This window comes from Schistocerca piceifrons, chromosome 3 (genome assembly GCF_021461385.2).
Source record: "Schistocerca piceifrons isolate TAMUIC-IGC-003096 chromosome 3, iqSchPice1.1, whole genome shotgun sequence".
In the NCBI taxonomy this organism is placed as follows: domain Eukaryota; kingdom Metazoa; phylum Arthropoda; class Insecta; order Orthoptera; family Acrididae; genus Schistocerca; species Schistocerca piceifrons.
In genome coordinates this window covers 583,429,896-583,443,939 of record NC_060140.1, presented here as the reverse complement: position 1 = coordinate 583,443,939, position 14,044 = coordinate 583,429,896, and the positions used below count along the sequence as shown (strand labels likewise).

General features: G+C 45.0%; 1 protein-coding gene across 1 annotated transcript in view; it reads right to left on the bottom strand.

Annotated features, from left to right (window-relative positions):
* LOC124788857 (trypsin-2-like) overlaps positions 1-13,526 on the bottom strand; it is a 70,692-nt gene extending 57,166 nt beyond the window's left edge. The window contains exon 1 of the mRNA XM_047256141.1: positions 13,522-13,526. Within this exon, the coding sequence (XP_047112097.1) occupies positions 13,522-13,526 (5 nt within the window). The remainder of the gene's footprint in view (positions 1-13,521) is intronic.
* Positions 13,527-14,044: the final 518 nt, after the last annotated feature.

The following is a 14,044-nucleotide window of genomic DNA, read 5'->3' as shown; positions in this document are numbered from 1 at the left end:
CGAAATGTAATGTCAGGAGGGCTATGCGAGGGGCGTTGAATGAATTCGAAAGTAAAGTTCTATGTACTGACTTCGCAGAAAATCCTAATAAATTTTGGTCTTATGTCAAAGCGGTAGGTGGATCAAAACAAAATGTCCAGACACTCTGTGACCAAAATGGTACTGAAACAGAGGATGACAGACTAAAGGCCGAAATACTACATGTCTTTTTCCAAAGCTGTTTCACAGAGGAAGACTGCACTGTAGTTCCTTCTCTAGATTGTCGCACAGATGACAAAATGGTAGATATCGAAATAGACGACAGAGGGATAGAGAAACAATTAAAATCGCTCAAAAGAGGAAAGGCCGCTGGACCTGATGGGATACCAGTTCGATTTTACACAGAGTACGCGAAGGAACTTGCCCCCCTTCTTGCAGCGGTGTACCGTTGGTCTCTTTTAAGAGTGTAGCGTTCCAAAGGATTTGAAAAGGGCACAGGTCATCCCCGTTTTCAAGAAGGAACGTCGAACAGATGTGCAGAACTATAGACCTATATCTCTAACGTCGATCGGTTGTAGAATTTTGGAACACGTATTATGTTCGAGTATAATGACTTTTCTCGAGACTAGAAATCTACTCTGTAGGAATCAGCATGGGTTTCGAAAAAGACGATCGTGTGAAACCCAGCTCGCGCTATTCGTCCATGAGACTCAGAGGGCCATAGACACGGGTTCCCAGGCAGATGCCGTGTTTCTTGACTTCCGCAAGGTGTTCGATACAGTTCCCCACAGTCGTTTAATGAACAAAGTAAGAGCATATGGACTATCACACAAATTGCGTGATTGGATAGAAGAGTTCCTAGATAACAGAACGCAGCACGTCATTCTCAATGGCGAGAAGTCTTTCGAAGTAACAGTGATTTCAGGTATGCCGCAGGGGAGTGTCGTAGGATCGTTGCTATTCACAATATACATAAATGACCTTGTGGATAACATCGGAAGTTCGCCGAGGCTTTTTGCAGATGATGCTGTGGTATATCGAGATGTTGTAACAATGGAAAATTGTACTGAAATGCAGGAGGATATGCAACGAATTGACGCATGGTGCAGGGAATGGCAACTGAATCTCAATGTAGACAAGTATAATGTGCTGCGAATTCATAGAAAGAAAGATCCTTTATCATTTAGCTACAATATAGCAGGTCAGAACTGGAAGCAGTTAATTCCATAAATTATCAGTACGCATTAGGAGTGATTTAAAATGGAATGATCATGTAAAGTTGATCGTTGGTAAAGCAGATGCCAGACTGAGATTCATTGGAAGAATCCTAAGGAAATGCAATCCGAAAACAAGGGAAGTAGCTTACAATACACTTGTTCGCCCACTGCTTGAATATTGCTCACCAGTGTGGGATCCGTACCAGATACGGTTGATAGAAGAGGTAGAGAAGATCCAACGGAGTGCAGCGCTCTTCGTTACAGGATCAATTAGTAATCGTGAAAAAGTTACGGAGATGATAGATAAACTCCAGTGGAAGACTCTGCAGGAGAGACTCTCAGTAGCTCAGTATGAGCTTTTGTTGAAGTTTCGAGGACATACCTTCACCGAGGAGTCAAGCAGTATATTGCTCCCTCCTACGTACATCTCGCGAAGAGACCATGAGGATAAAATCAGAGAGATTAGAGCCCCCACAGAGGCATCTACATCTACATCTACATTTATACTCCGCAAGCCATCCAACGGTGTGTGGCGGAGGGCACTTTACGTGCCACTGTCATTACCTCCCTTTCCTGTTCCAGTCGCGTATGGTTCGCGGGAAGAACGACTGTCTGAAAGCCTCCGTGCGCGCTCTAATCTCTCTATTTTACATTCGTGATCTCCTCGGGAGGTTTAAGTAGGGGGAAGCAGTATATTCGATACCTCATCCAGAAACGCACCCTCTCGAAACCTGGCGAGCAAGCTACACCGCGATGCAGAGCGCCTCTCTTGCAGAGTCTGCCACTTGAGTTTGTTAAACATCTCCATAACGCTATCACGGTTTCCAAATAACCCTGTGACGAAACGCGCCGCTCTTCTTTGGATCTTCTCTATCTCCTCCGTCAACCCGATCTGGTACGGATCCCACACTGATGAGCAATACTCAAGTATAGGTCGAACGAGTGTTTTGTAAGCCACCTCCTTTGTTGATGGACTACATTTTCTAAGGACTCTCCCAATGAATCTCAACCTGGTACCCGCCTTACCAACAATCAATTTTATATAATCGTTCCACTTCAAATCGTTCCGCACGCATACTCCCAGATATTTTACAGAAGCAACTGCTACCACTGTTTGTTCCGCTATCATATAATCATACAATAAAGGATCCTTCTTTCTATGTATCCGCAACACATTACATTACCGACAATCTTTCTTTCCACAAACAATACGAGACTAGAATAGAAGGGAGAACCGATAGAGGTACTCAAAGTACTCTCCGCCACACACCGTCAGGTGGCTTGCGGATAATGGATGTAGATGTAGATGTAGATGTGGAAGTTGATTAAGGTGCACTATGAGGACCTTACCAGTGTCCAGACTCCTGACAAGAAAGTTAACCGAACCCAGAATTTTGATGATAGAGCATTTGCCTATGAAACACAGAGTGAACTTCCCGAGCTTGGCACCCACCCGATCAGTATAATTCTTCATGAAAACCTCTTCCTACCTTGCCCTGAAAGGGGAGTCTATTCCTATTATATCGCCGTGCCTGGCGGAGGTGGGCTAACCTAACATTATTCATCGGCCATTCCCAATTTTCCCTAAGATCTTCAGGAGTAATGGACAAAGGCAGGAGGTGATTGATATCCCACAAGTTGGAGCGGCAGGAACTGCCTCGGATGCTTCATGCTGAGCAGTGTTGTATGCAAAATTGAGCCAAGGCGAGGTGGTATCCCACTTACTCGGATATTTATGATGGTAAATGATCAAAGCTGACTTAAGCTTGCGATTCACTCTCTCAGCAAACGATGCCTGGGGACAATATGGCGCGGTGGTTAGGCGCTTAACAGCATTATGAAAGCAAAACTGCTTAAACTGTTCGGAAACAAATGTTGGAGCGTTATCGCTAATGAGAGCCTCAGGGCGTCCAAACCAGCTGAAGATATTGGTCAGATGTGCAATGGTAATGTCCGCCGTGACACCACGACTAGCTATCATCCATACAAATGTGGAAAACGCGTCAACAACTACCAGAATACATCGGTTCCCCTTCTTGGTACGGGTAAGATGTCCTACGTAATCGATAAAGAGTTTGTCTATAGGGTTGTCCTTGTGCTCGGATTGTAACAACCCCTTCGGCGGACTATTACTGCGTTTAGCCTTCTTACAAAAAATGGTTCAAATGGCTCTGAGCACTATGGGACGTAACTGCTGTGGTCATCAGTCCCCTAGAACTTAGAACTACTTAAACCTAAGTAACCTAAGGACATCACACACATCCATGCCCGAGGCAGGATTCGAACCAGCGACCGTAGGAGTCGCGCGGTTCCAGACTGTAGCGCCTAGAACCGCTCGGCCATAGCCTTATTACAGGTTTCACACTCACCCACTACTCGTCTGATATCCCTATACAATGTGGAATAAGTGAGGTGATCCTTAACCATTCCCAAGGTTTTATAGAGGTCCGGATGTCCTCCCATGAAATAACGGAAAACGGGAGGCATCAGCTCCTGAGGCAAACAAGTTTTTTAAGTCCCCAGCTTCGTTAACACGTTTAAATAGTATACCCTTCCTGATGGAGTAGTCGCTAGCCTCACCGCCATATAAGAGTTGCTTTCTTAACGGACCCCCAACGGGTCTTGGTCCTACTTGGTTTTAAGGTCCAGGAAAACTGGAGAAATTCGGCTAAAATGGTACACACGACCAGGTGAGACTCACTAACGCCCTTATTAATCGACAGCCCTCTCCTCCTGAAACATGAGACTGAAGGCGTCGGTGACTTGGTTGACAGATCCTTCAATGTGTCACTCGTTGAAATGAAATGTGGAGATGCGGACCGCCCACCTGGCAGTCCTACCAGTTTTCCTGGATCGAGACAACTTAGGGTCTGATTGTCCGTCTAGAGATCAAACTCCCTATGCTCAAGATAGAACTAGACCTTCTTTAAGGCGAAAAGCACAGCCTACTCCTCGCACTCATAAATTGAGTAATTCATCTCGGGTTCAGACAACCTCCTAGAAGCGAAAGTTAATGGGCGTGTTATACCTTGATCCTCCTGCAACAACACTGAAGAAATACTGGCATTGCAGGCATGAGTTTGAGCTATAAATCTTTTGGCGAGATCCGGGACGGCTAAGACCAGTGGGTTGGTGATAGCGGTCTTGATAGCTTGAAAAGCCTAGTGCTGGCTCTCACCCCATGCAAATTTCTCTCCCTTTCCTAGGCAGTTTATTCAGGGGAGCGGCGATCTGGGCAAAATTAGGAACAAAACGGCGAAAATAATTCGCCATCCCAATAAATCTGGCTATCTCCTTCCTATTTCGAGGCTGAAGAAATTTCTTCAACACCTTAGTTTGTTCCTGATCTATCCTAATGCTATCCCCAGAAATTAAATGGCCCAGAAAGGGCACCTGTTTCCTAGCAAGAGTAATATTGGGAGGCTTAACAGTCAACCTCACATCCCAAAGTTTGGAGAGGATCTCCCAAAGATGAGAAATATGATCCTCAAATGACTGACTATAAATGACAACATCATCAAGGTACTTAATTAAAAACACAAGAAAACTTCAAGTCACCCAGGATATGATCTGACAAAGGAGACAAAACCGCCGCCCCAGTAAACAAGCCGAGTGGCACCCCGTTCAACTCATAAAGGTTCTAGTCAGTGCAGAATGGGGTGATATGTTTACCTCAGTAATAGGAATCTGATAATTAGCTTTGTTGAGATCTAGCAACATGAACCACTTTGCCCCTGAAAACCAAGTGAAGTTGTGAAAATCAGGTAAGAGGACAGATTCTCAAGTAACCTTTTTAGTAAGGAGTCTATAATCAACCACCAGCCTGTAGTCCTGGCCTTGAACTTTAGGAACGAGAAAAATTTGTGACGTGTAGGGTGATGTAGACAGCCTCATGACCTCCTCCTTTAACATGCTCGCCAATTTCTGTCTCAATATTTTCATTTTGGGTGGCGAGAAGCGATAAGGAGACTGTCGCACTGGAATATCGTCATATAAGCGTATGTGGTACTGTATGGCTTATTGACCCCACTTATTGGAGAAAACCTTGGAAAACTCCCCTAGTAAATTCAACAACTGCCCTGCATGGTCTGGCTCAAGATGGGCCACATCAAATTCACTAGAGTTACAGTTTACTGAAGCTCCCACAGTTGCGCAACGGCAAGAGCAAAAGGCTATCTTATCACTAGGCGAAAACCTAAAGGAGAAGGTGCGGCTCGCAAAATCGAGAACTAATCCAGTTTTCTGAATAAAATAACACCAGAGCAACAAACTGAGCGCTAGATCTTTAACAAGCAAGAGCAAAACAGGCCATGAGAAATTACAAATAGACAAAGTACCACGCACCTCACTGACCAGACGCAACTCTTGCCCATTGGTCACACGACATACCTGAGGGCAAGGGCACACGGAAGATAATTTGCACAAATGCCCAAACTCCAAATGCCAAATATAATTCAACAAGGATGCTGAGCTACCAGAATCCAACAGTGCACACAAGGGTTCTTGTGCTAGACAGGCACAGATAAAAGGGAGGGCAGATCCGAAGAGAGCTTGAAAACTCACGCACCATGGCGCACACCACCAATGGGAACAACTCCCCCCCCCCCCCTTTTCTTCACCTCCGTCATTTTCCGGGTCTAGGAGCTTGTGCTACGGGACATTCGTGCACCAAGTGATCGCGGGAGCCGCACTAAAAACAACCTTTCCCAGAAAATGTATTGGATGCTTGAGGAGCCCTATTTGCTCCTCACGCCTCCGCTCCTCATCGGGAAATGACAAGGATTCAATGAAATCAACCAACGTTTGCAATTTCTGGAAGCTAGTGGGGCGTGAAGAAAAGGCCAAGCATGCCCTATCATCAGCACCCACCCCCCCCCCCCTTTCCCCCTTCAAAAAAATTTGATACAGTATTGAGTTCAGAAACCAAAATACCAAGAACCAAGGTGGCTACGCTCAGCGGCTCACATGATGCCTCCACCTGCCAGTAGTACTTGCATTCAAGTTCGTTCCTCTTCTACAGCGAGAGCTTCCTATCGACAATCAGCCTCCTTAGTTGTTCTATCGATCCCTCCCGCTTTAGGACGTCAGATGTAAAATAACTCAGAGAACCTTTCGCCAAGGAGTAAAGCAATGCTAATATCACGTGGTGAGGCGTCCTCAGGGCGTCTGCATGAAATTCAAATCGCACCAACGGCCACAAAATGTGCTCAGAGCGGCCCAAAGTATCGAGTGAAAGGAAATACCATTGAATAGGCACATAAATGGGTTGGTTAGTCTAGCGAAACGATTAGCTGGAGGGCTACCTAAACCTTGAGTCCTGGACGACTGATCAAAGAACTGATTTGTGGGGTAATTGCTGCATTTGCTCCCGCTCCTTGCTTTCCAAATTTAAGGACGCTGCTTGGACCTGCAAATCCCTCGCTCGATCACTCAACTGCCCCACCCTAGTATCTTCAGGCTGGCTAAGTTGCAAGGAGGCAATGTCCTTCAAACGATTCCCCAAATATGCTACGAGGGCCTAAATTTTACAAATTTGCCTAACAATAGGCTGACTGTCCTGCAGAAAGGACAGGTTCTGCTACACCTCATCCAATTCCGTGGAAATACAGGGCGTTTCAAAAAGAAAGAGCAGATTTCAAACATTTATTTCTCAAAAACTACAAATGATAGAAACACAATTCCAACGGTCCTTCACTCAATATGAGTACCAAATGTTACACAACAAATATCAAAACTGTACCTCAATATGAGCACCATTTGTTACACGACAAATATCAAACCGGTATCTCATTTCTTGCCACACACGACGCAACTGGTCTTTAGTTACCGAATTCACGGCCGCAACAATTCGATGTCGTACCTCTTGAAGAGTAGCGGGCATAGGTGGGACATAAACACAGTCCTTTATGTACCCCCACAAATAAAAATCGCAGGGAGTAAGGTCTGGTGACCTGAGAGGCCACAGACGATGACATTGATCTTGTGCTCCTGCTCTTCCAATCCACCGTCCTGGAATGGTGTTATTTAGGTACCGTCGTACAGGTTCAGAGAAGTGTGGTGGGGCGCCATCTTGCATGAAGATGAAGTGATTTGAATCTTCCTGAAGTTGAGGAAATAGCCAGTTTTCTAACATGTCCAGGTAAATGGTTCCTGTGATAGTTTTCTCCATGAAAAAGAAAGGTCCATAAACTTTGTTTACCGAAATTGCACAAAAGACGTTAACCGTTGGTGAGTCTCTTTCATGTTGAATAACGTCCCTCGGAGTTTCACTCGCCCAAATTCGTACGTTATGCCGATTAACTTTACCAGAAATGTGAAACGTTGATTCATCTGAAAAAATTAATCGTTCGGCAAAATTGTCCTCTTCCATGTCCTGTAGAATTGCAGTTGAAAATTCGAACCTTTTGTTGTGGTCGTCAGGACGCAATGCTTGCAATAACTGCAGTTTGTACGGCTTCATGTGCAGACGGTTACTCAGAACGCGCCATACCGTTGTTTTAGACATGTTTAGTTCGTGACTTGCCCGTGCCGTGGATTTTCTAGGGCTCCTTTCGTAAGCTGCACGGACACGCTCGACATTTTCATCCGATGTGCGTGGACGACCCGTGCTTTTTCGCTTGCAGATGCAACCATCTTCTACGAATCTGTGATGCCACTCATAAATTTGCTTATGACGAGGCGGCTGTTTGTTGAATTGACGGCGGAATGCACGTTGCACACCAACAATGGACTCTAACTTTGCAAATTGCAGCACACAAAATGATCGTTCCTGTGGTGTCGTCGCCATTTTCCTACAAACAAACGCCAGCGCCACTGCGGATTTGCATGGAACTTCTGCGCGGACCATTGAAAAACTTTGAACCTTTCTCTGACAAGAAACGTTTGAATTGTGTTTCTATCATTTGTAGTTTTTGAGAAATAAATGTTTGAAATCTGCTCTTTCTTTTTGAAACGCCCTGTATTATCAAGAGAAACACCTGCCTCCCCAATGGTGCTCGCCGAAACGCAAAGTGCGGTACCTAACGCCACACGAAACCTGTCAGCCAGCTCCGGAACACTACCCTAGATGCTATGCTCCCAGATTCTAAGTTCATACTGCAAGTGCCCCTTCTTTAGATGCCCGATTCCGGGGCAGCCCCATGGATCCACAGCAAGCTAGCTCCCTGCAAACAACGGAATAGACTTATACAATGCTCGACAGGCAGTAAGGGATTCTCACGCACTAAGGAAATGATCACAGGAAATGACAAATGACAAGAGAAAGGATAGACAATTCTAACCCCCCCCCCCCCTTCCGCCAGCAGAACGCAACCACACTCTGCTACCAGTTGGAACCTACAATTATGGATAAAGGGATGTTAGGTGAAAGGTTAGGGAACATGTACCATCATGCGTCGTTTCCTATTACTACCTTATTGACGTAAATACTTCTGAAACAGGTAGGCCTTTTTGCACATGTAAACGCCAAAGATAACAAAGTAATATTCTGTTTCTAATCGGTGCAGTGAAGTTTTGTAAATGCGATAGGATTTTCGTATGAAAGTACTGTCGATTTGTTTTACAAATAATTCAAAATATTGTTACAGGCTAGATTCTAACCACGGACCTAATATCCGACAGTCCATCAGTGTACCAACAGAGCTACCAGTGAGTGCAAAGAAGTGGGTATAACGATAATTTTTACTAAAAGTTTAATTTTGTCGGCTGACTCTATCCCTCTTTGTAGCAGTGGGAAAGCGTATCTCGGAAGTAAATTAACGTTAAGTTCAGAATGAAAGACATTTATAATTAAGTATGGGAACTTGGGAATCGACGTGGTGGCATTTTGCTGGTACAATGCAAACAAATTTCACGCTCCTTCTTATTCTCTGAAACACTCAGAAACAACTTTTTAAGAGTTTTCGTGGAAGTATTTGAACAGTGTGATACTACATGCCTGCCATTTGTTGTCCATTTTCCGAAATATAAATTCACAAACAAGACATCACTGTGAATTGGCTTCATGACAGTTACCAGTGTATTTCATGTCATTTCTTGAAGTGAATCTTGTGTTGCATCAGCATATTGTGGAGCCTGTTGTCGACAATTTCTAAGATCCATATTTCCGACATATGAACTTGTAAATGATAACGTAATCCTACACGGTCTATAGATATTGAAACTGGAGTGAGTTTCCCCACGGACGGACCACAAGGTGGACGCCCTCCTCTCTCTCTCCTAAATGGGAGGACTCGCACGCCAGTAAGATTACAATCTGGTTTCCCTGTTCCAGGCCTGTGGAGTTATCGAATTCAGATGCTGTTCCCTGCCTGGCGCATTGGTCAGCACACTGGACTCGGCTTTGCAAAGACAACGGTTCAAATCCTCGTCCATCTATCCAGATTTACGTTTTCCGTGACTTCCCTAAATCACTCCATGCAGTTGCCGGTGTGGTTCCTTGAGTACGGCGCGGATGGCTTCGCTCCTGATCCTTTCGTAATCAGAACTTGCACTTCATCTTTAATGACCGTCGCCTCGACGGAACATTAATCTTTCCATTGTTCCCTCCCAGCAAATATCAAAGTAGCAAGGGGACAAGATTCGGAATGTATTCTTGCAGCACCCACAAATAGTACTCGAATTTATGTCTTCTTTTCTTGAGGCCGCATACGTGTACTTCGGAAAACTGTTGTTTTTCAGTAAATTATCGAGCACATTGTTAATGTTATATTATTTGTAAACCAAGAAAATAGTCACAGCAATCTTTCAGTCTTTATCTGTAGATTGTCAGGAAAGAGAAGGTTCTTTGGTAGAGATGCGTAAGACAAAATGTCCATGCTCTCTGTTGATCCATTGTGGACATGGGACAGCGATTGGTGAAATATTTAACAATGAAATTGGCCAAACAGCCATGCGATTGAGACGTTGTTTTATTTTCGCTACCAGTTTCTGCAATTCATTATGTCATCTTCAGACCCCATACACACCTTTAAAAAATAATCAATATTGGCATACAGAGGTCGTTGTTGTTGTTGTCTTCAGTCCTGAGACTGCTTTGATGCAGCTCTCCATGCTACTCTATCCTGTGCAAGCTTCTTCATCTCCCAGTACTTACTGCAACCTACATCAGGTCAGTCAAACGAAAATAAAATAACATCTCAACTGCACGGCTGTTTGGCGAATTTCATTGTTAAAAGTCCACACTCTCTCTTCGAACGAGACGAAAACTGTATCACTCAGTGATGGCTTATTAATAACACAGGAAAAGAGATACTAGTCGGCGATCCCAACAGAGAAATGGTCTTGGAAAACATAACTTTGTACCTGAAGAAAATTAAAACATATGTAATATGTTTCAGACGTACATATAGGCATAATTAGTGAAACGTGGAACTGTAAGGTTATAACGGCGGTCCTGAATTAAAAATTCTGAGCCAATTTTCGGGACAAATTTTACGTAAAGACAAGTATTGGAGTGGGAGCTTACAAAACACATTATATCCAGAATGAAACAAATTATGGCTATGAATCAGCTGCTACCACTACGTAACTGTAGAGGAATTGTGTCATCTACTGTGATAAGTAAGACATTGTAGCGCGTTATATTGAAGCAAATGACAATTGCATACACACTAAAATATAACTGCAACTATGCAGGAAACACATAACTGAGACGATACTACAACATATAGAAAAACGGAAAAGAAATCTGCATTAAATTTACGGACACTTCATGAATTGAAATTGGGATCACTGAAGTTGACTAGCACACTATCATATACTTTTGGACCAAAGACGAAATGTGTCATATGTGCCTTCGTATTTCAGAACAAAAGAAATTTTTAAACATACACGAACAAACAAGTAACAATAATTAATCACACAATTATTATTTATTGTTAAAATTACATTTTATGCCACTAAAATATATGAAGTTCTGAACATAGCCATTAACTTCAAATATCATTCAGTGGTCTGTCAAGAGTGCGAGCTCTCGTTTGCTGCCGAAGTGGTGGCCTAATGGCAGGCGTCAGCTCCTTTTGTAACGTACCTACAACAAATATGTAACGTACCTACAAGAAATTAAGCCTATGATCGTCTGTGACAATGGACTCGATAAGCAACCTGAGCTGCCAGAATCGGAATCTAACGTGCATAACGCTGTATGCGTGTTGAATGAGTTATATCATGACCACAGATGGCCCACCAGTCTCTTGTCGACCGGTTAGCTATTACGACCATCTAGTAGTCCTTGGTCTTCTCCCCTACAACTCGTGTCTAAGAAAAGCGGCGCCTGGCGCTCGTGTAGTGACTGTAGTGCTCTCAACGCCCGGGCAGTACCAGACCGTTATCCGGTGCGTCTACTGCGCGACTACAATTACGCGCTACAATGTGCGACGATTTTTACTGTATTGGACCGCGCCATGGCATACACACAGATACCGGTTGCAGGGGAAGACATTCCGATAACGACAATTGTCACTGCCTTTGGTTTACTCGAAAGCAAGTACACGCGGCTTGAGGAACGCCGCACGAACTTGGCAACGTTTTATCGACTCAGTACTGTAAGGACTGTCATGCTGTTTCGCATATCTAGATAACGTTTTAATTCTTTCGTCGGCTACAGAACAACACGAACATCTGTTACAAGCTTTTGAGCGGCTCAGCAAATACAGAGTAGTGTTAAATACAGCCAAATGTGTGTTTCTGCAATCGCAGATTGATTTCTTAGGACACAGTATCTCGTCTAAAGGCTCACTTCCCCTACCAAAAAAAGCGGAAGTCATATTGCAGATTACACGCCCGCACACAGCTAGTGAGCTACGTCAATTTCTTGGTATGCTCAGTTTCTACCATCGACATCTGCCACACTCTGCTAAAGTACAAGAACTACTCACTGCAGCACTGGCCGGTCCGAAAATTAAGGGAACTTCGCCGATTCAGTCGACCGGCGACATGTATTAAGCCTTTGAAGCGGCGAAACGCAACGTAGCAGACCCAGCGCTCCTCACTCACCCTGTATTAGGCGCTCCGCTTGCATTACTAAATAGTAGACGCGAGCCACACTGCGATCGGAGCCGCGCGGCAACAATTACACGAAGGCGTGTTTCAACCTTACGCATTTTACTCACATCAGCTGTCGCCATCTCAACGTTTGTAGAGTGCATACGATCGTGAACTCCTTGCGATATACGAGGCAGCAAAATATTTTCGAGCTCAACTGGAAGCGAGAGAATTCACTATCTTCACTGATCATAAGCTTTTGACGTATGCATTCAGACAGAATAACAACTGTTCACTGCGCCAGCACAACCAACTAATTTTTACTGCACAGTTCAGTACCGATATCAGGCATGTATCCGGAATCGACAACATGATAGCGGATTGCCTGTCCGTGTTTCTGCTGTTACGATCAACTCGAGCGTAATAGACCTCACAGAACTCAGCAGCGGGAACAATCGAGCTTGAGTTAGTATACGTACCAGGTTCCGACATCAAGGAAAATCAAGACCATTCTAGCCGGCAGGGTTTCGTAAACCAGCTTTCGACAAATTATGCAGTTTAAGTCACCCTGGAGTCAGGGCAACAGTTCGCTTCGTCTCCACCGATTTGCGTGGCCCGGAATACAAGAAGACTGCCGAGAATGGGCACGTACTTGCCTAAAATGTCAACAAAGCAGGATTTATCTTCATGTTCATTCGCCAATTGGAAACCTTCCAGTGACCTAAGAGAGATTCACACACGTACACATCGGCAACGTTGGCCCACTGCTTCCTTCCAACGGACGGAGACACATTCTAACAATGATCGATCGCCTGACACGCTGGCCGGGGCAACTCCCATAGACAACATAACATCAGAAACAATAGCTTCCGTGTTTACCTCAAGCTGGATTTCTAACTTTGGTTCCCCACTACATGGGACGACAGATCGCGGCCGCCAGTTCGCGTCTGAATTATTCTCTCAATTAGTAAAGTTCTGCGGCACACCGGACTACTGGTTACTATCCGGCCAATAACGATGAAGTGGAGCCCTGGCATCACACACCCGAGGCGGCGATCATGTGCCACGGATCATACTGGACTACTACGTTACCAATGATTTTACGGGTCTCCGGACGGCTTGCAAACCCGACTTAGACGCTTCACCGGCGGATCTTGTATGTGGCGAGACATCGCGCCGTTCTGGAAAATTCGTCGAAGCAATACTGTCACGGAGGCTTGTTCAGGATCACGACTTTGTAGTTAAGATCAGGGAACATGTCGCTCGACTTCGCCCTCTCCAAGTTTCGAGACGTGGCATTCGTGCTACCTATGTTCATTGTCACTTAGCGTCCTGCACTCACGCCATGCTCCGAACAGACGGCGTCAGACCTGCGCAACAACCGCTGTGCACTGGCCCGCACAAGGTGTTGCAACGAGAACATACCTTTGAACTACTGCTAAATGGATGTCTACAGTGTCAGTTTAAAGAATGAAATCAGATTACGTTCCGCACGCGGATCCTGCTTTCAACCGTCCAGGACCGCAACTTCGTGCTCAAGCACCAGCACCGTCAACCTCTGTCGCAGTACCGCCTCAAGGCGTTGCAGAACCCGGTCGCAGAACCGCCTCCTACTGACGCGGTACCACCACCACTTCGCACGAGATCGTGCCGGCGTGTACGCTTCCCTGACTCTCCGTCGTTGCAGTGAAGTGTTGCGTGTGTTGTGCGCTAGCGTGGTTTTGTTCACGTCGCGGCTGTCAGTTGGCTGTCCGTGCCAGCCGCCTGGGGCGCTGCAATCGGCATTGAATATTTCACAGACGCCACGGAGCGTACATATTGTTTTGGGATTCAATAGTTCCGTTGCTATTTCTAGTCTTGTAGCT